At 38.6% G+C, this 26061-nt stretch overlaps 1 protein-coding gene across 4 annotated transcripts in view; it reads left to right on the top strand.

Annotated features, from left to right (window-relative positions):
- Positions 1 to 23617, top strand: part of SSBP2 (single stranded DNA binding protein 2) — a 135368-nt gene extending 111751 nt beyond the window's left edge. For all 4 annotated transcript variants that reach the window (XM_064643076.1, XM_064643075.1, XM_064643073.1 and 1 more), the window contains 8 exons: positions 127 to 175; positions 1245 to 1280; positions 3152 to 3206; positions 4643 to 4713; positions 5438 to 5516; positions 6722 to 6750; positions 9372 to 9470; positions 11776 to 23617. In XM_064643076.1, coding sequence (XP_064499146.1) covers positions 127 to 175; positions 1245 to 1280; positions 3152 to 3206; positions 4643 to 4713; positions 5438 to 5516; positions 6722 to 6750; positions 9372 to 9470; positions 11776 to 11805 — 448 coding nt within the window. In that variant the 3' untranslated portion in view covers positions 11806 to 23617. The remainder of the gene's footprint in view (positions 1 to 126; positions 176 to 1244; positions 1281 to 3151; positions 3207 to 4642; positions 4714 to 5437; positions 5517 to 6721; positions 6751 to 9371; positions 9471 to 11775) is intronic.
- Positions 23618 to 26061: the final 2444 nt, after the last annotated feature.

Here is a 26061-nt window from a genome sequence, read left to right as displayed (position 1 = left end):
ACTCACTTTAGTTTGAAAAAAGCAACCTTCTTCCTTCCCTGGAGATAGATAATTTAGATTTTGTTCCCCAGAGGTGGTCAGAGGATGGGGATGGTTCTGTGTCTCATCATTCATCTTCTGTTACAGGGGTCCTGGGGGTGGCAGACCATGGCCAAACCCAACCAATGCTAATTCTGTAAGTAAATATTAAACATATATTTGACATCTTGTATTTGGGGAAATATCCTTATGTCAAGTCCAGCACTTCCATAGCATAAAGGTTATCCTGGGATCCCACATGAGCAGCAGTGCCTGGTATTTCTTCAGAAAACACAAAGTTTTCATTGTCATTCAGGGATCACACATCATTAGTTTAAAAATGTCCATTGTTGGCATTTGCACAATGGATAAGGTGGGTCTGGCTTTTCCTGTTATACAGTTCTTTCTGTTTTCTCAGTTTTGGTATTTTAATTCTAGTAATGACAATTAAGGAGGGGGAGAGTTGAAACTCTTCCTCAGTTTTCTTTTGCATGTAGGTACCTGATTAAAATGGGTATTTTTCAACTGATAGTTGAAATATCTTCATTCTCTGAAATTAATTGAGTAGTCCAGTAATAGGTGTATTCGTAACAATCAGTGAATTGACAAGTTGTCTGTCAAGAAATTTGTATTTTCAGCACAGCTGCTTCTCCTGCATCAGCACTGGCTGGAGTTACTTTGGAGAGAATAATTGCAAAGGCTGTCATAAAGAAGAAAATCAGATTATTCACAGGATTTCTCCAGATACCCTCTTTAACAAACACCACACTTGAATTTGAGATGAAAACTGCCCTTGGGGAAAAAAAAAACATAATGCAAAGAAATAGAGGTGTCTTCTGAGTTGAAAAATATCATAGTTTTCTTTCCTTTTACGGTTAAGATTTTAATCAAAATTATGTATCTGTAAGAATGTACAAAATCATTTCATGCTTGGATGGCTCTGAAGTCCTGTGGACTGAAATGCAAGTATGTGCTGCTGAAGCTTATAAACCTTATAAAGTATATTGCCTTAATAATATTAAATCTTTTGATATTTTAATATTTTTATAATTAATATTTTAATAGTGCTGAAAAGATGTTTATTTTGATGACAGAGTAATTTTTCCCATAATTTTAACTGTGTGTTTTAATTACCCTAATTAAAAAAATAAGCATTAACCTGCAGCTGCAGGGACTACCATGTTACTGCAGAGGAAATCAGTGTTTTGTCTCTGTTGATATTACAGATACCTTATTCTTCAGCATCTCCTGGGAACTATGTAGTAAGTACATTTGTGTGTGTTTGTTTGTTTGACATCACATTTTATTTAAGCAAAAAAACCCAGTTGAGAGGAGCCCCCATGTATTGGTTGGGAGTGGCACATCGGATCTGCACCAAGGTGTTCTTTCAGCCATTCCTGGTACAGATGTGGGTGTTCTTCAGTAGGACCATTATCAGTCTGGTCAGAATTGCCCTCAGTGCTTTTTGACTGCACTAAACATTTTTATAACTAATGCAAATGTATTGTCTTCAATAATAATAATGGGCAAAAAAACCTCTCAGCTTTCTGGGTAACACAGTGTTTTGTCTGAGCTTCTGAACTTCTCCAGGAAAAAAATATTTACATATAGCACTGGTTTTTGTCTCTGCCCCCAGAGATTAACTTTATTTATTGTTTTAGGCTCTTCATTGTTGTAGTTATTGTTGTACTCGGATTATTTGGGTGTCTGATGAACTCTCTAAGGTAGATTGTGTGGACTGTTTTTATCACATGTATAGAACTAGTGTCACAGGGTAATAGGAGAGAATTACATATTTAAAAGCAATTTATTTTGTCCTTTATTTATGGAGTTAGCTGTGGAAAAGGTTATGATTCTCACAAGTGTCCATAACTGTGGTCCTCCTTTTGCCACATGTTCAGAAGAAACAGCCCAAACCTGCTGATCTCCAAACCAGTTCCTTTAACTCAGAACTTCACAAATTTCTTTCTGTGTGGAAGAGGTTTGTGGGTTTGCTCTCAGCATTTGTGACCAGTTATTGTTGGAGATTTTAAAAGTATTTTGGGAATATTTTGCTTCATAGAAAGCAAGTGTTCGGGGATGAGGGAAGGCCAGAGAGCTCCTAAAAGAAGGCTTTTTGTCAAAGGATTTGTGATCTGGAACTACACACTTTGAGAACTTCATAGGAATAATCTATGTATAATATATTAATATATATGCACTTCTAGAAATATATAAGTATATATAATATATATAAATGCACAAATATAGAAAATATACAAATATAAATATACTCTCAACATGAAAATAGTTGATACCAGAAGGGTTTGTAAGAGAAGAAAATAAACAAACAATGAAAGTAAATGCAAATTTACAATTAGAGGCAAAAGTTAATGAAGACAAGTAACTTTTCTGATAAATGGTCAGTTAGTGGTTTCTGCATCTCTTTATGTGATGTTGAAAAATACATAGAAAGAGAGACATTAAAAATCAAGTTAGTGAGATTTAGTGCACAGGTATATGGATAAAAAGTACATGGATAGTCTTTCATGCCTAGATATGGATAAAATATGGATATGTTTATACGGATAAAAGCTTATGGATAAAAAGTAGATAGATACCCTGTAAGCAGAGAGGAACAACCAAACCCTTTTATTTGCTGCCACTGAAAAAAAAAAATATTCCTGTCTGAAATAGTATATCTACTGGTTTGAATTATAACAAAAGATAGAAAGTAATAGTCACATGGCAATGGAAAAATAATGTATTACTAGCAATCTGACTGCTTTTTATTACGGAAAGTCAGTATTTAACTTTTATTGACATAGACATTTTTGCCACAGTGGAAGTTGGTAGTTTTTCATGTTACTTAAAGATATTAGTGGCTCTGCAAACATAGGAAACAAAACTTTATGGTTCTGTTCTTACTAAATGATTAGGATTATTAGAATAAAATTCCTAGAGAAATTCTGTAAGAATCCTAAAACTCCTGTTTAACAACCAGAGTGGTTTGTGTTCTAAGTCCTGAACAGATTTGTGACCCAGAAATACCTGAAACTTTAAAAAAACAGGTGTTCCTCGATGGTTTTTTTATGTTTGGGGATTTTTTTTAATCTTTCATTTCATGCTAACTGACATTTTTTCCTGTCTCCAGGGTCCCCCGGGAGGTGGAGGACCACCAGGAACACCCATCATGCCTAGTCCTGCAGGTACTGAAATGTACTTGGAAATTATAAAATCATAATGGATTTTAGGAAGCACACAAATTATATATTTTAATAAAGTGTCAGATAATAAATTATTTGATTTATATTTTCTGCATCAGGTTTTTCTTCCCCTACTTGCTGTCGTCTGCAGCACTGGAGGGCAGGGAACTTTCCTCACTGACCATAAAAACTTACCGCACCATAATATTATTTTCATTAAATACAATTCCACAGATTTTTGTTTTTTTTAAAAAAGCAACCTAAGGTAAAGATGTTTTGAAAGTTCTGTTTTCCAAAGTGTGAAAACGCTTAGGAATTGGCCACCCACAAATTTTGCCAAAGTGTTTACTCTCCCCTGAGACACACAATTCAAGGATTCCCACAGCCCAACCATCCATCCCTTGTGTATTTTTCATGAGCTAGCAGGACATGGGCAGAGCCAGGGATGTATCTTGGATAAAGAACTTTTTGCCTACCTTACTGAATATTAAAAATAACTTAAAATGCTGATTTTACTTTAGGCTGAAAGCCTTTTGTGTCCCACTTTTCTTTGGACAGCATGTTTGAATGTTCTAGTGATATATAGTGCTCTGTATATAACTCAATTATTTATTTTAATTAACACTTAGAGAGTCATTTGAGGAAGATGAAGCTGTAGACAAAAGCCTTGATTTAACTTCCCTGTGTACACAGAAATGCATTGGATGTGGAATGGCCTTGTGCAGGGTCTGGGTACAGAGCGCTGACCTCTCTTTATTCTCTTTGCAGAAAAAAATTATTTTCCAGGGTTGCCAATATTTTCTGTTAAATCATGCTGTACCTTTAGGGATGCATTTAGACTTTCCTTAGGTTTTCAACATTTGGGGGGGGTTTGAAGCATTGCACCATGCTATACCATGAAGATCCATCAGACAAAGCCTCCCTCAAAAGTGGGGATTGTTGCACAGTGTCCCACTGAGGAGCTGGATATACCCAAAATCAAATAGACTGACAGGCATGAGAGTAAAAAACTTTCACTAACTCACAGTCTGTGTAAGGAAAAGTTGTTTTATCTTTTCTTACAGATGGAAAACAAATTGCAGGAAGCATTGATCAGAAACAAATTCCTGTTTTATAGAGAATATTGAAGATGAGTGAGTAATTTAGGACTCCAGGAAACAGCAATATGGAATTAAATAGTTACAGATACTTGGTGATTTATAAACCTTTTAACAGTCATGCATAAAAAGAGAGACCAGAGGTAGCTACTGAGGGACCATGGCAATTTTTTCTTTTCATAGCTCTGTTGTGTGGCAGCAACAGGTAGAAAGGGAATAAAATCTTCCATTATCTTGCCACTGTGTATCAGGGATCCAGGCACAGAAATGACAGGAAATATATTAGGTGAGTAGTTTTATTGAAAAGTGTATATTAGTGCTTAAAATAATATCTTATTACAGATTCAACCAACTCTGGAGACAACATGTACACTTTAATGAATGCTGTACCTCCTGGACCCAACAGACCTAATGTAAATATGAATTTAGCTGTATGTTTCTTTGAATTATGCAGCCTTTTGTGTATCCAAATATTGCATTTCCATCAGGTAGCATTATTGGTAAGTTTTCCATTCTTATGGGTGGCCCTTCAGTTGTGGGCCTTTGGGAAAAAATCACCAGTGGAACTTAAGAATAATTATCTATAAATACTGATAAATCATTATGCAGTAAATTGTAGATTGTTTTTGCCATAATGTTAATGTCTTTAATTTTGTGAAGAGGTAAATTTAAGATTCATATATGAAATTGGACAGAAACTGCTCCAGTTGCAAAGGTAATGTGGAGCAGTCAGGGTTTGAAAGCTGGTAATTAATAACTTAAATTAATAATTTAAGGGAGTAATAAAGTTCCCTGTAACTTCAATGGGAGCAGAGCTGGGTCAGCACCAGCAGGTTGGAAAGTCATACATATAGTGTTTAAGTAAATAATAAATTATTCCTAAGTTATAGACCAGCCTACAGAGATGACAGTCTCCAAAAATCATTAAAGTGACCAATAGCAATGATGGTTTTCTGTCTTCACGTGGAAGACCTTCTCTTAAAGGTCTGAATGGAACTTGAGAGTCCCTTCTCATTCAGAGCTGGGACTGTGAATTTTTCCTTTACTGTTTTTATTTTTCCTCTTGAGGAATATTTTCTCTTTATTAGGTTGTCTAAAAAATATTTGTACAGTTTTTAATGTCTGTTGCTTTTGTAGTTTCCCCTGGGACCAGGGTCAGATGGGCCGATGAGTGGACTGGGTGGAATGGATTCACATCATATGAATGGATCATTAGGTAATGACAGTAACTATTGACAGCATGGTGAATTGTCAACGGCAGTGCTATTTTCTGTGACTGGTTCTTGGAGTTCTGTGGATGAAAGTGTGTAAAAATCTCCTGAAAACTGGAAAAGCTGAAACAAACGGAGAAATTTAAAGACGAGGAAAAAAAAAAGCTGTCACCTCCCTTAGCACTAGACTTTTTCGGAACAGTTAAAATTCAGCAGTACACACCTATTGCTAATAAAATTACATTTTTTTAAAAGAAAGAACGTCTGTGAAATTTTAGCTTACTTTGCAGCCTCTATTTACCTGTTTCAATACTAAAATGGATTCTTGGTTTAATTAATATTGATGCACATTGCATTCAGATCAATGAAAACCTGTGTAAAAGGCAGCCACACCTTCTTTCTGTCACTTTCTAAGCCTCTGATTTCTTAGCTAAAATGAAAAATTAAATTGAAACAGTTGTGGAACGATTTTACATATACCTGCCATGCGCTTAATTATTTTCTTGGACCTCTCCAGCTTTTTTGACCAAAACCCTTCTGTTGGATATCTGTTCACAGCTCTTGATGATGAGAAAGAAATATTTTCCCTATTTCCACCAAAAATTATCCTTTGGACTGTAAGAAAATAACTCTTGATAACATCTATGTATATGGCGTTTTTATAGAGAGGAGGAATCATATTCCTTCTCAGCCTTGATTTGCCTGACTGTATCAAATAGTGAGCTATTTCAGTCTTCTTCCACAGCTCCATTTTTTGGTTGTTTTCCTGGGATACTCTTCTAGTTTTGCATTCAGTACTCTTCCAGAATTTGTATTTCCTGAAAATAGGTGTCTTTTGCTGCTAAAATAAGCTTTTCTTGCTATATCCCTCCTAAAGTTGCATTTCCTTTATTCTTGGCTTTACCTGACAGCTACAGCATGTGAAAAAATTAATAGTCTCATACTGATTATTTTTAATTTAATTTGGTTTCTGTTACTCTAGTTTTCAGGATCATCTGGTTTCTTCTAAGAGATACTGTTATCAGTATGTGTAATGCAGCAAAAGTTGATGTAACCTCAAATTAATTGATTGAATTGATTATACCGACTATAAACTTTTCCTAAGTTGGTTATGGTTTAAAATATTTTTGATACACTATATATTTTCTATGAAAAAAAGTATAGGATTAACTTCAGTTCAAAACTGATTAATTGTCTGTTTTAATTTAAGGCTCAGGAGACATGGACAGTATTTCCAAAGTGAGTATCTGATCAAATATTTAGAATTTTTAGAATGTTCCACTCTAAACTATTTTCCCTTGTCTCTGTTCTGAAGCTCTTTGTTATGCATCTTTATTTTATTATATCTATATTATGTATAATTGTACCCAGTCCATAATCTGATTTATCATGTTGTAGTTTTCAATACTATTAAGATAAATGGAAACAGTTCTGATAATCAACTCCAGTTAACTGTAAATTTGGGACAGTGTCTTTAGGATATTGCAGGACTGCTTTTGCCACCTCTGTAAGGTAGTGTTAATATCCTAATCATAAGGTTAAATATCCTAATCATTAGGTTTAGTTCCCAAAAGCTGGATTTAGAAGTAGGTTCAGGAGAAGCACTCTTTTGCTATCACGACCATTAGTTGGAAATGGATGTAAGTTTAACCTGCAGGGGTTTTGCATCTACAAAAATAATGCTGTGATTGTGTGCGTCACTTCTGTAAAAATAAAACTGCTACATATATGAACATCGTTAAATTGGGAATTAATGAACTTTTTTGGTAAACTGTCATAAATAACAAGGACCCTGTATTCTTATATTTTGTAACATCTTCAGGCTCTGCAGAAAGTTAAGTGATGGATGAAAATGACTACATTGCCCCAGTTGTGCTGTGCTGGGCCATGCAGTGATGGGTTCAGTAAAATCCGCCAGTGATATAATCACCATACAGCACCTTTTTAATTAATGTCTGTGGGTTTTTTCAGTATTTTATTGCAAACTGCAGCATTTTTTAAGGAAAAGAAAAGCCCAAGCATTTCATTTTCCATGGGATAATTTTTAAAGCCAGTATTCAACTCAGAGGCATTAAGTATGTGCTAATACAAGTGGTAGGAGCTCTGAAAATTTGGGTACAAAAATTTACCTGTAAGTCTCATAATGTGTTAACCTTAATGAATAACTCACAGGAATTACATTTGCTTTATGTCTTCTTCAAATAACTGAAAGAAAAATGCTGCTAATTTCAGGTGTAGAGAGTTGCCCATAGAAAATGAATTCACTCAGTATCAGTACAGCTCACAGAATCCAGAGTTTTCTACAGAAGATTTTGATTTAACTGGCTGAATTGCAGAGCATAAAGTTTTTATGAAGTAGATTTGGGAGGATGGGAATAAATTAACTGAAATTATGCATATGAAATAAACATCAGTCACCAGTGTTTATTGCAATGCCCATGGAATTTGTGCAGGCATCAAGGACACACTTAGCTTGGAAAAGCCCAGTTCGTGCTCCAGTGCTGGACCCCAACTGGCCATAAAAGCAGCCTGGAGTCACTATAAAAGGGATTTTGTCAGGAATTTGACCCTTTGGGGCTGGTGTGCTCTAGTAGTGGCAGAATTTCAAAGCTTAGTGCCACACAGAGCAAGATAAAATAGGGCCATATCTCCCAGGAATGAGCAAAAGTGCAGGAGCATTAATAAAATAAATGTGACAAGGCTTTAGTGGGTTTTAAACTTTATATTCATGGATTGTAAGGCTAGAGGGACTGACATGGTTGTGTAGTATGACCTCCTACATCACACAGGCAACAGGGCTTCCCTGAATTAATTCCTGCCTAAGGTACAGTAACTGTGGTTGAGCTAAAGCAATAGTTATCAACGGTTTTGATCTGTATGTCCTATATCCTTGATCATATTTCCTATATGCTGGCTTCACTGAATAGCAGACTTAATTGTCTGATGTTAATAAACTCATTACGCTTTTAATTGTCATGTATGTAATTAATTTTGTATTTATATTGATATTGCATCCAAGTTTTTCTGGGTTAAAAAAAAAGCCAAGGGAAGAACTATGATATATGTAAGCACTTGATCATGAAGTTCATGACTTCACTCCTCCCTTTCTCTGACTTCTCTTTTTCCATCACGAGTCTTCTAAGCATCCCTGTCTTTAATAGGGATGGAAAGGGAATTGTCTGTGCCCCAGGCATGGTAGGGAACTGCAAATCAGCTTTGTAAAGGCACCTGACTAATTGTAGTGTGTGCAATATGTGAGTTGTTGACTCAGAATAATATCTCTGACAATTACCTTGTTTCACCCATTCTCTTCCTGAACGTTGGAGAGGTAGTTGTGCACTTCTGTAAGGAAAAAAAAATTATTTTCAGGAGGTTTTAGGTTGTTACTATTTCAGTAAATTATGACCACGGTGAGCAAAGACTCCAGGGACAGGCCCTTGAAGAGGTCTGTGCAGACCAGATCCATCCTATGTCTTCCTCTAAGTACCTATTTCATAATTCACATATGGCAAGGCACACACTCATAGACATGGCTGCATTTAACCACATGATTTAATGTTGTGGCAGAACTTTCTCATACACCTACTGCAGCCTTTTATAGATTTTCCTGACTTCAGCAGAAGCGGATGCTGGCTATGACCTGAAAACAAGAGTTACAGGTAAACAATCCTTGCTTCAGGGAAGAAAACATTACTTTACAGGCTAAAATTAGTGAGTGAATCATGCAGAACCCTGCAGGGGCTGATTTTTCATCCTTGAAAACACCATTGCACCACAGTGCTGAGTGAAACATGCATTTGGCACACGTGGTGAGGCTGAGAATTGAACTGGAATCTTCAACACTTATTCTTATTTAACAGAACTCTCCCAGTAATATGAGCATGAGCAACCAGCCTGGCACTCCCAGAGATGACAGTGAGATGGGTGGAAACTTCCTAAACCCTTTCCAGAGTGAGAGCGTAAGTATTTAATTACATTGGTTGGTGGCTTGTTTTACTTTGTGAACCTTTATTTCTGACTTTTTGTTTTAAAAAAAGAAAAACTACAAGTTTTGTAGTGTGCTTGTAGTGCATGTCTTTTAATAGCTTCTAAATTTGAATAAAAAACAAAAGCTGGGAGGTGTAGGTTTGCTGCAGAAACGATTTTTCTGGGTTAAGAGGTCAGTTTTCAGTGAAAGAGCAGGGTTTACACTGAAGTATGTGATTAGAGCATCAGTAGATTCCGTGTTGCATATATGCCATGTGCTATTAGAGCCATAAAAGGCAAAGGTTCCCTCTAGCGTTCATTCTGGGTCAAATTATGCTTTTTTTTTTTTTTTAAATGAATAATGCTTGAGGCAGCAAAATGTGGTGTAAAATACATTACAGAGCAACACTGTGGTATTTCCATACTCATGTGCCTGAAGTTGGGTTTCTAAATCCATGTTTAGGTCCCTAAATAGGAGTGTAACTTCATTAACTACTAAGTGGTGACCTGCAGCTCAGGAATTACGGCAAGTAAACAGTTTTGTTAGATCTCAACACAGTTGAACTCCACGGCAAATTTCATGGGAATCAGATTTTGAGGGTTTTTTTGGGGTTTTCTTCTTTCACTAGTGAAAAGGAAGAGTTTCTGCATGTTAGCTGTTGGTGGGCACACAGTCAGGCTGTGTGGAGTGTTAGAGAAAATTGTCTTGTACAACCCAAAAAGACCGATGTTTCAGTGTCTGCCAAAACCACAGAGCCTCCATTAAACGTGATCCCCATTCATGGCAGTCCCTGACTCTCAGTTTGGCTGAGGGCACGCAGGCCAGGTCACCAAAACATGGGTCATGGGAAGAAGAGGACATCAGTTGTATTCCAGAGAAAATCAGTGTTTTCAGACACTTACTGGATTCTAGGTGCTCCTGGATGCTGTTTTCCTGCCTGGAGGAACCAGAGACCCAGTTTTCTCAGGGTTTTATTGAGTTGTGTGCCTACAAGGCTTCTGTTACACATCCCAGGTACATTCTAGTCTGCTCCAGGTACCGGTTCCTCTCCAACACGGGTCACACTGTTGTCCTTGGGAACTGCCTTCTTTCTGATTCATATTTTGCCACCTGGCTACTAAGAAAAGGCATTATTATAAAGTCCTTTCTCAGGCAGATCATCTGTTCAGTTCAATAGGAGTTTTGGTTGGGGTGGGGAAAGGTGCTTGGCTAATAACAAGTTAAAAATCATAAACACCTAGAGACTGTCAACTGATTCCTTGTCCAAAGTGTTTCCCCACTTGAGCAGGTGCTTTGCTTTAAGCCTTCTGTGCTGGAGTCCATTCTGTGTAGCTCAGATGACAGGGAAGACCCATTCAAAACGCTTTTTCTATAAGCTTGGACACTTGGAAATGGTCAGTTTGGAGCTCAAGCCTTGGCAGGATATTTATGGCATACCTGGTTTTACAAAGGCAAATTTATCTTTCTGTTTTTCTGTTAGTTTTCAAAATGCTGATACTTCTTGAACACCTACCTCTACTTAGAGGATTTTAGGCCAAATTAAGTGCTTTTGCAGTCCATAGCTTGCAATTTAAAAACAAATTAGGTGTGTAGATGTGCAGTTTTTCTAGGCATTGTGGTGTCCTGTTGATTATTTTAATGAAGTACTGCTAACCTGAGGGCAGCTGTAGCTTGTGTGAGGGCTGCAGTTTAAGTTGTGTCACTGTAATAGCGTGACTGCTTGGCAACTGAATTTTTGGTTCACACCAAGGAGAGTGACCACTGGTCCCTGAGTCACCATGGAATGACCACTAGTCTCTGATGCAGCTTGCCTCCTCTAACTGGTAACACAAAATAATACAGACTAAAAGCCTAATTTAATCATAGTCATACATATCTTTACTCCTTTCTTTCCACAAGGTAATAAAAAGCTCCCCAAAATATTTCTGTGGTTCAGCTAACCATGAATGCAGCTGGTCTGCCCAGCTAAATTCCCCCAGTAGCCAACATGGGCCAGGAAGGGGCGTGGAAAGCAGCAGTGATGTTTTGGTTCATCACATCACCCAGTTAAAACCAAAACAGCCTCCAAGGGAGTTGCCTTTATCAGCAACAGCTGTATTTGTACATGAGAGAAGCACAATGGTAGTTACAATGCCACAAATTGAACTACAGCCTTAGCAAAGGCTGCAGCCACAAATTGAGGAGGAAGCTCAAGGAGCGTGTTGACCTCTGAATCCATTGCTGTGGTGCAGACATGGTTTTGGTTCCCTGGGGTGGGGGAGAAGAGGTTGTTAAAATGTGGATTGCTCTCTTTGCAGTACTCCCCTAGCATGACAATGAGTGTGTGACCCGCTCACCAGTGTCACCACGAAGACCACAGTGAGTTGGCCCTCTCCAGAGAGCTACTGCAGAAGAAAATTGTTCGTCCCAGTGTACAGTTTAACTAAAGGATCTCAGACACAATCAGACCCACCTGGTTTGTTTTTCTTTTCCCACCATCTCCCCCATTTTGTCAAGGAAGTGGGTCCCATGCTTGAGACAACTGTAAAGAGTGCTGTGACAGACCTGTCTGAGGTGGAACTGCAAGACTGTCTATGTGTGACATGTGTGGGTCAATGTCGTGTGTGTGTGTGTGACACAGAAACACACACGCACATCCAGACACCCACAGGACATTGTAAAATAGTATCACATCACATCTTAAGTAGAAATGAGAAGTAGGGACTTCTATTCCATTTTTTTTTCACGTTTACATTTTAATTATTAAAATTTGCTTTCCTTGTCCCCTCTTGAACTGTTCTACATTGCATATATCACTGCTTTATAAGTTATTTTTTAAGTTGAACTCAAATGATAAATTCTTTTGATTTTGTTAATGTCTGCTATTATGGATAGGAATAAAATTGCTTATAAGAGCTTTCATTAACTTGTGTTTGATACCAGCTACCCTGTGAATCACAAATTGTACTGTCTCAAGAAATAGAAGAAAGCTCATCTTAATTTTTTTGAGAAATTTGATAACTTTCACATAGTTTGGGGATTTTTTTTTTTAATACTTTGCCTTTAAAAAGAAAAGAAGCACTGAAGGTTATTTTTCTTCTTTAATTGAAGCCTAATATCTGCAATATCTATTTTAAATGGAAGCCTGAATTTGATACAAGCTTCTCAGTTTATATAGAGTACTATAAGGTTACTGTAAGTGAGCTCCAATTGCTTTAGAATCTAGCAATAAAGAACAGGGCTTCCCCCTGCCCTTGGAAATGAGTTTTCTATTTAGCATGGTCTTCTGTAGGGGTGGTAGTTAGTGGAAATACAGTAGAGTCCTTATCACCAAAACCCTTTCTAACAACTTACAATTATGTTTCCTGTTTTCAGTGATTCTCAAATGGAGAGTAACAGTTCATGGTCCTAATTATAAACAGTGTTTCACAAGCCCATTCTGTGAATCAGGTCACCATGCTGCTGCTTGGGTGTGTGTTTTCTACCACATCTGCCAGAATTAATTCCCCCAAAACTTTCCAGTCAGCAGCATTTTTGAGCCAAAATGTTGCAGTACAAAAGGTCTTACCTTTTGCCATGAACAGAAGAGGAATAAAGCTCTGGGCCATTTTAAGAGTGGAACACCCTGTTAGGTGTGAAAGCTGGGAACAGAAGGGAGAAAAGGTCCTAGAAGAAATGCTTCTGGAAGCCGTCTCATATCTCCTGAGGCAGAGCTCTGAAACCAAGATTATGGTACATTTATTTAGTTCCTAGTGATTCACAGCTCCCCCAAGAAAACAGAGGTTTTCAGTTTGTAGTGATCAACAGGCTGATGATCAGCAATGTGGGCACAAAGTGGCTCAGCAGAAATTCAGGCCACAGACAAAAAGCAGATTTCCCTCCTTGGACTTACAGATAAAAGAGCCACTTAGAGAGGAAGAGCAGTTCTTGTCCATGTGCAAGGGGATTTTTTTCATTAATTGTCATAAAGGAGCATATGGGATGGGCTTGTTGTGATGGCAGCTGCACGTACTGGGATGTGTAAGGAATACTACAATCTCCTAACTCATTCTTATTTCCATGTATTATATGTATATATCATATATGGAAATAAAAAAAGATTTAACACTTCACTCTCTTGTTAGGGCTATTCATGCTCAGAGGCTTAAAATTATGTTTAAGTATCAGATTTTGGTAGCATTACCTTTTAGTAATAAGAACTACTTTGATTAGTTGTAAACATCAACTATATAGTCATTATATGGTTTTGTAGACTGTATTCCCAGTGATTATGAAGGTCACATTCATCTGTTTCTGTTTGGATAACACTTTGTTGCTGTCTCCAAAGACGGAGACACTATTAACTTGAGTTACAAACACAAAATCAGGTGTTAATTAGCTCAGACCCTTTGCTGTTGTCACTCACACCACTGGTGTGTTCCCAGAGTCCAGGTGTCCTTGCAGCCTGTGTTGACACCTGTATTATCTATGGTAGCCTTCCAGGAAGGACCTGGGGACTCTTTTCTGCCCAGTTCCAGTCAGGTGATGTCACTGGCTCCTGGCCTGAGGTAGATGGGGGCTGTGAATGAAGTGTCAAAGCCTGTTCGCACCCCAGGTAAGTGTCCTGTTGGGCACTTTTGCAGGATAGAAGTCTGGCCACCAAAGCTGTCAAGGAAGCCCCTTAAATGGAATCGCCAACATATACTGGATATTGCTATCAAAATATGTTATCCTCATTTTAATATATGAGTAAAACGTCCTTTCAGGCACCTGATTTACTTGGTGTGTCCAACGTTTCTCATACCCACATAGCCCCACCAACAGCAGCTGATTTTTTTTTTTTTGTAATATGCACTGGGCTTTTTGCTTGTTCATTTTTCTTTCTTTTGCTTACAAATCCTTGTAGGATTTTCATCATACCTTGAGTATCAGTGTGGAAAGAAAGACTATTCCCAAGCACTGAGTTTTTGTTTCTTACACTCCAGATATCAGGAGCAATGTAACTGCTGTTTGTTCTTATGCAACAGCATTATTGATAATGTCAGAACTTGTCCAACTCTGGGAGCAATTTTATTTTAAGTAGTGCAGGATAGGTTTTTTCCTCTGGGCTTTTAGATAGATTTTGCTCTTTAATATAGAAATAGATAATGGTGAATCTTTAAATGGGTCTTTCAGACAAAGTTAAACTAAGTCTTTTAACAGAAGTGATTAAATCTTAGAGTAGCAAAAATAGGGAGTAGGACATCTTTCATACTGTGAGAACTCTGGCAAGTATTCTGGCCTTGTAGAAATCAGCTGAAATTGGAATTCACTTCTGAACTTCACAGGGAAACCAGTATTTAACGTGCTGCATAAAGCTATGAAAATGAGTATTCTTACCCAGATTTATCTGCACATCATCCAGATTTTATCACCGTGTCCAAGGCCTGGCAAGAACAGGGCTTGGGGCAAGGAAGAAGCTGTCTGAATCACAGGTAAAGCACATGGCCTGACATGTGGATCAACAAAATACCCAGGTATTTGCATGTATGCATTGAGTTATTGATCGCCTGAGCAAGAGGAAGACCTGCAGTTGCACTCCAAAAAAAGTGCCATTTTTTATTTCGTTGCAGAGCCCTAGTAAGTTCAGTGTTGAACTTTTTATTCCTTTTTTCCCCCCTTACCAGTCAAAATGACTTTTCAACTGATACATGTTGCACCTAATTTCTATTTCTGGTATCAGTTAATTATTTTTGAGTGTTTCCTCCTGTTCCTGGTCAGCCCTGATTTGTTGTTATGATGGCTAAATATGGATTGGATTCTTCAATATTTGACCCTACACATTCGCATTTCAATAATGTAAAATATAGCTTAATGATGTAAAAAGTACAAGTAAATTTACTTTTCTTTAATTCACTGTAAGTGATGATATAACTGTGGCTCCTGTCCCGCTTGGACCTTAAGGATGGGAATCCTGACAAAGTACAGTTCTCAAATAAACCCCCCAAAATTATTTCAATAGTGACATCTCACACTAAGGATCTAATTCAGGGTTTAATGATCCAAAACAACTATAAAAATTAAAAGACAGATGACTTAGATTTAGATTTTACTCTATGCAGCTCTCTCTACTTTCTAGTTATTACTGGCACAGTCCTACAGGCTGCTGCTTGTGCCAGTTCTCCTGCTGAAACTTGGATGAAACCACTCACAGAAGGTCATTTTTTGGGTAGGACTTCACCCTGATCTGGGTCAAATTTGTAACTTACCTAAGGTGTGACATTATTTGGTAGATGTGTAAACTGAGTACTTAGAACAAAATACAGAGGGTCCATTGAAATTACCAAAATGATGTTTCAACCTGAAAAATAAGAAAAAAGTATTTAAAATACCGCTTTGAGCGCATGCTTGCATATTGTCTATATATTGGGAACAAATTACCAAATTTAGAGATAAAAATGGATCATCTTATTCAGCACATTAAAACTCTGGTCCTTTCATTGAGTTGGCCTTGGTTTGAAATTAAGCCTGCACATTGTTGATTTTAAACAGATTTAAGAATACAGGAAATTTCCTTCGGGAAATTAGGAAAGTAGGACCGTGCTTTTGAGCATGGATGGTCTTTCCTAAGCAGACATTATTTTAAAGTTATCACCAGTGCAGGAGCATTTATGTATCAATAGTACTGACATGCGGAGCAGATTTGGCTTTCTTCTGTTTCTTACTTTGTTAGAGCTTTGTTCACTACTACATTAACTATTTTTGTGAATTTGTCCTTCCACCTTGTTTTAAATTGTGCAGCCACAGTTACCCCAAAACAGCCAACAGCTTTGCAGTTTTAGTCCAAACTTCTGTTTGGTCACTGTTCTTCATTTAAGCTTGAAGTGTGTAAGAAAGCCTCTCATGTAATGGGAAAACTTGCCATAAAAATGTATAAAGGTTTTCTTGGGTACATGTTTTCACATTTAATAAAAACGCAGTTTTTGGTTATAATTTGGTCAGTTTCTAGCCACTATTTAATTTTTGTGTGCAGAAGAAATTGAGAGAGAAAAAAAATCACACGTTGAGTTTTTGTTTTGCTTTGGTTTGATTTTTTTTTCGTATTTGTTTGAATTCAGTGTCATAAATGTTTGCTGAAAGATGTGGTTTTTGGGAGAAATCAGATCAAAACCACATTTGCTGCCTAGTTGTAAGTAGTACAGGTGGACTTGGTGTTGAAAGCTCCTGCCACATCCCCAAAAGCATATCTCTTGATTTCTGATTTGTGTGGCTTTGTATGAGCCTGATTCACAAGCAGTGATTTAATTTGTCTGTCCGGTGCTTTCAGTGTGTCTCATGGGAGGTCCAGGGTTCTGTGGTCTCAGGAGAGTGACCGAGTGGTCGAGCAAGCTTGTTCCCGGGGTCAGGGGGTTCAGGACCCAGGGATAATCCACCAGAAACAAGGTGTTTGTTCGCTACCTCGCTGTTCTCTTGAGAACTTGCACAACTCTTCTTGCCAGTAGGTTCTGGGGATCCTTTAAGATTTTACATTGCTGAGACAAGAAGCTTCCTTTTGCTAAGAGAAAATCCTGGCAGTTTTTAGCAACAGTTTTCGTACGGAAACAGCTCAAAACATGGGGATTTGGAAAGGTGATGTGTTTTCTCAGTACCCTGAGTGTGCTAGGAAATAGATTGTACAATTTAGGAGTTTGGGCTGTTACAGAGATACTGAAATCATCAGTAATTGCTTTTGATGGGAAAAATCACTGGCTTTGGAACAACTGCTCTGATCCTTGAGGAGTCAAACTGTCAACTGGATGAACTGGATGCTTTAGGCTTTTTTTTCCTATTGTTTAATCTTCATGTTTACCCTATCTCATTTGGATTTTCCCGTTAAATGTACTGTGTCAGATCTTTGCACAAAAATAAGAGCATTTTGCGCAATAAACCTGCAGAAAGTTGTTCACATCTGTAACTACAGCCCTGCTGTAGAGAGTTTATTTCATTATAGAGACTTTTGACCATAAGAACAGATAAGGAGTGGCAGTGCAGCATCCTGACAGCTCTCACTGCTCCAGATCAGGAATGCTAGCATCCCACAGACTCCCAAATTAGGTGAGATGGCTCCTAACAATGACATGAAATAGCTTGAAATAAAAGCTGATTCTTGTCATGCAGATTAGAGGAAATAAAATCCCAAATACAGGATGTATTTAATTAAGGTAGAAATACACTAAAGCCATCTCTAACAGGAGCACAGAGCACATCCAACAACTTAGAGGGAAAGCAAAGCAGCATTGCTAAATTGTTGTCAATAAACATAACATTCAAAAGCAGTTATAAGCTATTTTTAATTTCCATTTTTCAAGTCTATTTTAATTTTTCTGATTAACTTGTGGTTTTGATTTGATTTGAATTTACATTAATGGATAAGGAAGAGAACACAAGTTCCTAAACTAGAGCTGGAGTTACAGACATGAAATAGTGGCTTGAGTAAAGCTGGAGCTTTCTGTTAGTTAAGAATCAAGTAAATTTTTTAATTATTCTTTTTCCAGGACAAAAAGCATCCAAACAATAAACATTTTTAGCCTTGTTGTGGCTGTTTGAGAAGTGTGAATCAATGCTATGCTTGGAGACCAGTTTTCAGGGCTTTTTTTTGTGGCAGGTATCCCCGTGCAGTGCATCTATTTTGTGCATGTTTGTCTAAAGCTACCAAAAAAACCCACCTTTTTTTTTCCTGAACTTCTGTACACACATCTGGTTCTGGTGGGAAGAGGAGGAAGATTTGGTAGCTGGTGGGTTAGCATATTTATGTGAATTACTTAAAGCATTAGTAAACTATTGTCAACTCTGTTCACATTGCACAAGATACTCTGTGTAGTCTACTGCTGGTATTATAACCTAGGTGATCAGTGCATATTCTGTAAATTTTTGTAGGTTTTGTGTAAGAAATCTTGTCACCACTGCTTTCTGCTGTAAATTCTTGTTTTGAAGCAAGAGGTGGCATTTGATTGTACAGCCATGTGTATTATATACTACAACAGTCCTTGTTCTGTCCTCTAGACTCACTGTCCACATAGAGTTGAAGCTCTGTTAAGCATGCATAATGGTTTCAGAATTTATTTCAGACAGCAGATCTATAAGCCATTTACAGGAATATTAAATGTAATGTAAGAGAATCCAACCCAGTTCGTACCCTTTCTTGAGAGCTGGCGGTTGGATTTTAGCAGGCAGCTGCAGGTCAGCAGGTTCTATGGCATCCCAGCTGCGGCTGCCTGCACACCTGGGAAGTGTCACACCTGGACAGGTGTCCCCTGGCAAAGGGGTGCCCCAGGTACAGCGCCTGGGCAGGCTGCTGCCTTACAAAGACGTGTGAGCTAGTGTCTTTGTTTTTTCCCAAAAACTGCATCAGTGCCAAGATTGAAACCCATCTTTAAGGGCATGCAGGAGGTGCGGTGCTGCCTCCCTATTGTGTCCTCCTCCCCACCCACCACAGGCTCCACCTGAGGTGGTATTTTAAGGAGAATTTAACTCTCTGTCTGTTGAGAGAGAAAAATAACCTGAATTCTTGGACTATGGATTCTTTTATATAGTATTTTATGATGTACAGCAAAGACCTGAAAATGTCTGTGTGTTCTTTGCTGGTTTCTGACATCAGAAATTCAAGTCCTTTCTAGTCTGAAAGGCAATGATGGGAAAGGTGGAAAAGCTTGGAAAGTTGAAGGGGATTCTTACTTGGATTATTTTAAATGTTTTTATTGATAGCTTAAATGACTAGGTTAATCTCTTGAATCAAGGCAGTCTTAATGACTTTGCACCTTCACCATTTCATGTAAGACTTTGAGAACTTGCAATAAATGTTTCTCACACTTACAGTCCAATATGTAGATAAACTCCTTATATTTCTAAGATCAAAAAATATTTCTACAGTTACTTCAGCCCTTTACAGAGAACAACAGGGCAATCCCAATCCCATAATCCCAAGTATTTGTAGGTGTATTTTAGACAAAGAATGACTTTCAACATCATAAATGAAACAAATGTTCAATGTTCCAGTCTCTGGAAGTAATGGAAACCTCAGTAATTTTGCAAACCAGCAAGAATTAAACTTGTCAATATAAATATTAATGTAGAAAGTGCATGCAAAACTCGATACTGCCTCTGACCTTAAGCATTAATATTGATAATATTGGGGATCTCACAAATGTTGTGTGTTACAGAACCGCTGTATTTCTCCTCAGTGTGTACTTCATCTTCATTACCGACAGCTACTGCAAAGAGCCAATCCATGCCGTAGCTGAGGCATGGAGATACAAACTTCCCACAGCATCATAAATACGTGAACATGTGTGTGTGTTGTGTTAGGATGAGTAGCCACTCCAGCTACAAACTCCTCCAGACCTTGTCTGTATTTTCAGAGCAGCCTGTGGGATGGGTTTGGGAGGTCAGCAGCCTGTGTGGATGCTGCCTGATAGCGATCCCATCCCACATGGCCTCGGATCTGGCTTTGGGGGATCATCATGAAGTCAAGCCTCACTGGTTTTTATCTGTGAAAAGTTCCTTGCCAGACTGGGAACTGTAAAGACACGGATAGTGCGGGTCACTGACCCAGAGCGTGTCTGCATTGGAGCCTCAGGCAGGACTGTGATAGACAGTTTGTCATGGTGATACTGTGCCACCACATCAGACTTGTTTCCGCTCCACACTGTGGCCTGATTCATCCTGCCATAATCTCAGCTGGCTAAAAATTACCATCCTGGGTCTCCTGTGTAAGTCAGAGGAGGGACAGGAGTGGAGATGCCTCTGGAAGATTGTATGATGGCATCAGCTGCCCTGCCACTGATGAACAGCTGGAATTAGGTGGGATGAATCCATGAGTTTACAATTGGCTTAGATACCTCTGCACAAAAGTGTATTTATTTGAGCTTGGTAAGGACAAGAATAATGCAGGTTATTTGAACCTGAATCTGAGTGGCTTACAGATGAGTTTCTGAATTCAATCTCAAACATTAGATTTCTGCCCCATAGTTGCTCTTTCATTTTTACTTCAGGTTTTATGAACAGGTGTAACTTTAACTAACTTGTTGGAAGGTTTACACCTGCCTAGAAATGCTCACCTTTATTTGTCAAGTAGGCTCCCTCGTTGCCTGCACCGATTCATTTACTGTAAGCAACACATGAAGAAACCATTGCATAGATCAATCAACACCAGCAATAGCGTATGCAGCTTTTAAATTCAGCTGTGAGCTTGGAACTGAGGTATTAATGTTCATACTTTCTGGGTATGGCTAGATTCCTTTCCTGAGAGCATTAAGGAATAAATCTAGGAGGTTGTGATTGAGGATTGAGAGAATACATGTAGCAATGGCAGTTTATGTTGCTTTGTTTTCTTTCTGTAAACGTGTGATAAATGTATTGTGATTTCATGTGCTGGTTTGGAGATGAGGGAATATCCGGTGCCAAACAGAGCAGATCTCTGCAGGCAGCTTTACGGTGGGTTGGCAAAGCTGTTTACAGCAGGTTCCACCTCAGGCCTGCACCGCACTCATCTCATTCTAGTTCACTTTGATACCTTCCTTCACTCGCTGCTGGTACAAAATCCTGACAGCAGTTGTATGAGTTCTTGTTGTGAGCTGAGGAACAGGTGAAGTTTAAAAACACAAATGTTGTAGTTTGCACCTTTCACCTTTGTGGACTGTCCATGTTCTCACAGCTGAGCTGGGACAGCAGCTGCCTCCACAGTTGCCATGTAGCTCCATCCCACAAAATTGGGTGTCATTTTTTATGAGTTTAACAGGAGCAATATTGATCCATTCACTTTATTTCCTAAGTTGTGAATCACTCAGTGCTAGAAATTATACACGTCTTGTGTTGCTATGAATAGAAAAACTGAGAGTTGTGTTTTAGGATGTGCTGGTACAATCCCTGCCTGCTGTTCAGTGTTTCAAGTGCTGAAGTTAACCAGAATGTTACCTTCGTGGATTATCTCAGCCTCAGCTCTGTGTAAAAATGGGTATGAATTTCCAGTTACTATTCCTGGTTTCTCTGTGCAATCTGAGCCAAAGGTAAAAACAGTGGGAAAGATGGTTGTGGCAGCCACTCATTGATAGCTTTTCAGATACGTAAGGCCATTCTGTCTGTCATCTGACACTGTTCCAGTTTTTTCACTGGATCATCATGCTGTTGAATATCTCGATGGGTGTTGTCAGCCAGTGGAGGGAAGGTGAAGGAGCTCACCACCCAGGAAGGGTAAAAATGTAGCAAGTAACAAGCTGTCTTCTCCAGAAGTCATTTATTTGTAGTGCTTCACTGTCAGTAACATTTGTACCTTCAATTATTATTGTACCGTTCAGTATCTTGAGGTGGTATGAGCAGAAATATATGAATATATATAATTTACAAGACGTATAGGCTTGTACTGTGCCTTTGTAATTCTCTTCAGCTTCAGTATCTATATGCTACAAGCAGACAAATTTCCCTCTTTTAGGGTGTTCTTTACTACAATAGTAGCTGACGGCTTCATTAATACTGACTATTTTAGTCTTCTGGGGCTAACATTTATGTTTTTATGGGTGAAAATGCCATAGTGCCCTCAGCAGACGTAAGCACAATGACATAACACTGCAGTGCATGCTGTCTCTTAGCTTCTCTCTACATGTGCTTGCATGTTGGAAATTCAGAAGTGCTGCTGTATAAAATTGCTACATTATTTACCCAATACAGGTGTTCTTCTGCATCCCTTTTTAGCTCAAAACTCCTGTTGTCTTGGAAGTTAGTGATAGCTCAGAAGGGGGTTTTGGCTGCACAAAGGATGCAGGTAGCAACTCGTAAGTAGTTTACAGGCTGCTGTAAATGTCTTTTCGGCAAAGAAATGTAGCATTTTAGCTGTAAATTCCTAGTGAAAACACTGAGCGTGCTTATCACTTAAGATTTTAACGGAAAAAAAAGGTGTCAGACTGTGTAATTTTATCTCATCTAACTTTGACACTTAACCAGTTTTACCTGCGTGTTTATGCTACACCAACCAACACAGACCTGAAAGGTGACAGCCTTGTCTTAGTACTGCAGCTACTCAAGAAGTCACGGTTTTCCAGAGCTTCTGTTTGGATTTTTTGTTCCTTTAACACATTTTCATTGCAGAGGTATTTTTCTATAGAGTTACTTGAGGCTTTCTTTAACCAACGCAAGAGTCTGTAGCCCTCTGCACTGTGAAAGGCAAAGCCCTGTGGGGACACTCAGGCTTCGTGCTTGCCCAGCAAATTAGCAGAAATTTCACCCAAGCCATAAAAGCCTCTTATGTTAATCTCTATTTATGTAATTAAAGCAATTAGGGGTAGGAGCTTCAGGAATAATGAGGTGTCTCTATCATTCATTTACTCTCTCTCTGTACTTCCTAGGGATTTAAGGGTTCTTTTTCCAAGGCTCAGCTGTGTTTCCTCGAACCAGTGCAGTCCAGGCATTGTGTGAGGTGCAGTTTATGGAGATAGCATTGGAGCGTGAAAGATTTACTTCTGGTAGCAAGGAATAATCTGTGTCCCTGTGGACATGGACACTTGCAAACAAGTCTGATACCGAGAATTAAAAAAAAAAAAATAAAAAAATTGAAGATGGTACCAGTACATCAGACTCTGTTCTACAGTGGGGTTTTTAGCTTTTGTCATTTGTATTTTATTTTGTGAAAAAGGAGTTGGGGGGATCTCAGATCACATGGGGAATATTAGAAGTATATCACTCAACAATCATTTTATAAAGTCTAACTTCAAAATGCACTATGATTTATTACAAAAGTATATTTTCTTCTGCTTGCCGACATGGTGGTTCCATTTTGTGATAAGTTAAACTCAGCAGTTAATTTGTTGCACTGCCTGGCTGCATGACTTCATCCAGTGTACATACGTACCTGTGCAGCATTACTTTTGGGGTTTGTATTTGAATTTGCAGTATTGATTATTATTTTTGTATTTTACTTTGCCTCTGTTATTGGAATTGTAGTAAACATAATTTATACATATGATTTTACAACTGTTTTGCAACTGAAAAGTCTCCTTTAAATTGTAAAGTTTTATTGATGGATACTCATTAAAATGGTATAAGAATTATATTAACAATTGTTTTGTGTTTTGATGCTCTCTGTACATAAATATATGTCTATTTATCTGTTTAATGGTGCTTGTGTCTTGCAATTTTGGATACATTTTAGAATAAAGTTTCATTTTACAAGAAGTTGTATTTTCACGAACTGTGTCAAAAAAAAACAACTCACCTTTTTTCTATTAATAACTAGGGTTATGAAAGAAGCATACATAAAACATTTGTAACTTCAGGCAGTTACATATTTGTTTCAAGAATATAGAAATATGCAGTCTACAGAGATGCACAGCTGTATGTTGCAGTTGATTGACTGCAGTAACTGACATCTGTTTTTAAAATGTTAACAAAAGGATGCATTTTGGAGCACTTCTGACTAGGTCTCATGGCTTTGCAGAAGATTTGTTCACATCTCATACTGAGCTAATCTTTTATTAACAGGAAAAGGTGCACAAAGATGCTTCCTAGAGGTTGCCTTAGGGCCAGCTACCTTCACCTGTTGGTATTGCCACAGGTGCTGTTGTAACTGTGACACAAAAGGTACTTTTTCGACTGGGAAAGCATTGAAAAACACAAATCCGCTCTGTAAACTGGGGTCAGTAACTTAATTTCTGTTAATTTTTCAGCTGTGAAAGGAGAACAATATTGACTTTGCAGGTTATCTTCTGAGCACAAGTGCACCAAAAGCTGTAAAATACTCCATTACTCCAGTGGAGACTGTGTAAAAAGCTTCAGTGGTTCCTTTGCAGTCAGTTACATTCCTTTACCTTCTTGCTCCTTTAGCTGGAGTGCAAAAGAAATGCAGCTTAGGAAAGCAGAGGCTCGTTTGGGAAAGTTTTTCAAATATCAGCTTTCCCTTGCTCTAAAAGAAACAAGTTACCTTTTGTGTTTCTCTAAAACTCCTCACCCCAAGCATCTGCTCCTCCACACACTCCAGAAGGTTATAAATGTGAGCAGATTTACATTTTACTTTACCTATATGTGATTCTAAAGGCTCTGCAGCTCCTCATCTCACAGCAGAGAACAGATCTATAGTGGGTCAAACACCTGATCACCGGGTCAGTGTGAAATGGAGGTGAAAGCCACCTGTGGAAGAACAAAAAATGAGCATAATCTTAGAGAACACCTGAGCGTGACAAGGTAAACCTGGAAACAAATTTAAAAATTACTGGCCCAGATAGGCGAAACACAAGTTAATGGGTTTTTAAAATAGGAAAAGGTTTAGTTCTGTTTACAGACTCTTCCATCTGGCACCCATGATCCATGGTGTGAGAAGCTGATAACTTGAGTTTTTGTCATCTGAACTGAGCAGATGAGGAAGGAGAAAACACTGGCTGCAAACCTTTCACAAACCCTGTTCAGGTAGTGAGAACGAGGTGTGCCACTGCCACTGTCAACAAAGTCTGTTTCTTCCCTTCACAGAAGCCAAAGGAAAGAGATACCCGTACAAACTTTTCTTTTTCTGAAGCAACAGAATACAAAAAAAGGGTAGAGAATAGCACAGCATGCTGATTTTCACAGCCAGGATCCTCTGGAATGCAACTAGTGTAATGGTACAGCCATCCTGTTGCTTGCTAAAAGAGTATGTGACACACACTCTTGCAATAGCTGTGCAGTGATAGTAACAGACAGTGTGGGAAGAAAATCCCTACTGCACTGAGAAACTGTCTTGATTGGTTAAAACTCAGATTTTCCTGGCTGTTAAGGTTAAAGCTGACATTGTTAAAGCTGGATCTTTAACAATGTTTAAATGAACAAGTGTTCATGATATAAACTCATTTATATAGGTTTTTAAGAAACATGGGAAGCCTTTCATTGGAATAGCAACTACCAAGAGAAAAGGCTGTAAGGAAAGGCTAGAGAAAGCAAAGCATTGCTGCTGTATTAAAACCATGCAGGAGCACAGAGTCAAATATAAGCCCTGTAGTCTTTCCTGAAAACCATTTACAGTTTACACCTTCTGCTACATTAAAGTAACACATCAGCTCCAGGGACAACTGGTGACAAGCCCAGAGCATCCCCAAAGTGGCTGAGCCCTCAGTAGCAATAGCACTGTATCCATGCCAGTAGTAAAATGTTGACCCTCCTGACTGGTCCAAAAGCGATGGCTCTGCTCTTACTCCGGTGGTATTTTAACAATGTGCAGCAATATCTATACCAGCTGTGTGTGGAGGAGGAGGTAAGAGAAGGAGCTCTCTGCGAGCTCTCCAGTTACTAACTCCTGCAGGAATAGGTGACTGGGGCCATGGCATTAAAAATTCTATACCAGCACTGCCAGTGGCTCACCTGTGTGAGAGGGGAACATGTCTTCCCTGGACACACCTGCTGGGCTGTCAAGTTGGTGACAACGTGAAGAGAGTAAGACTTCAAGAAAAGGAAATAAAAATGAAAACATGAAGCTGATTATTACAGAGATTTTGGTAGCAGTGCACACACCAAACCCACCACGGGCTTGTGCCAGGCCATGAGGTGACCCCAGGGGTCCTGGAGCAGGAGTGGCTGGACACCTACTCCATGGTGCCCTGAACACACTTAGCACCCCTTTCATTGGAGTTGTTCAGCTTGGAGAGGCAAAGGCT

This window comes from Pseudopipra pipra, chromosome Z, assembly GCF_036250125.1.
Source record: "Pseudopipra pipra isolate bDixPip1 chromosome Z, bDixPip1.hap1, whole genome shotgun sequence".
Taxonomy (NCBI): Eukaryota; Metazoa; Chordata; class Aves; order Passeriformes; family Pipridae; genus Pseudopipra; species Pseudopipra pipra.
The sequence above is the reverse complement of the archived record's forward strand: the minus strand, read 5'-3'. Positions and strand labels throughout refer to the sequence as shown.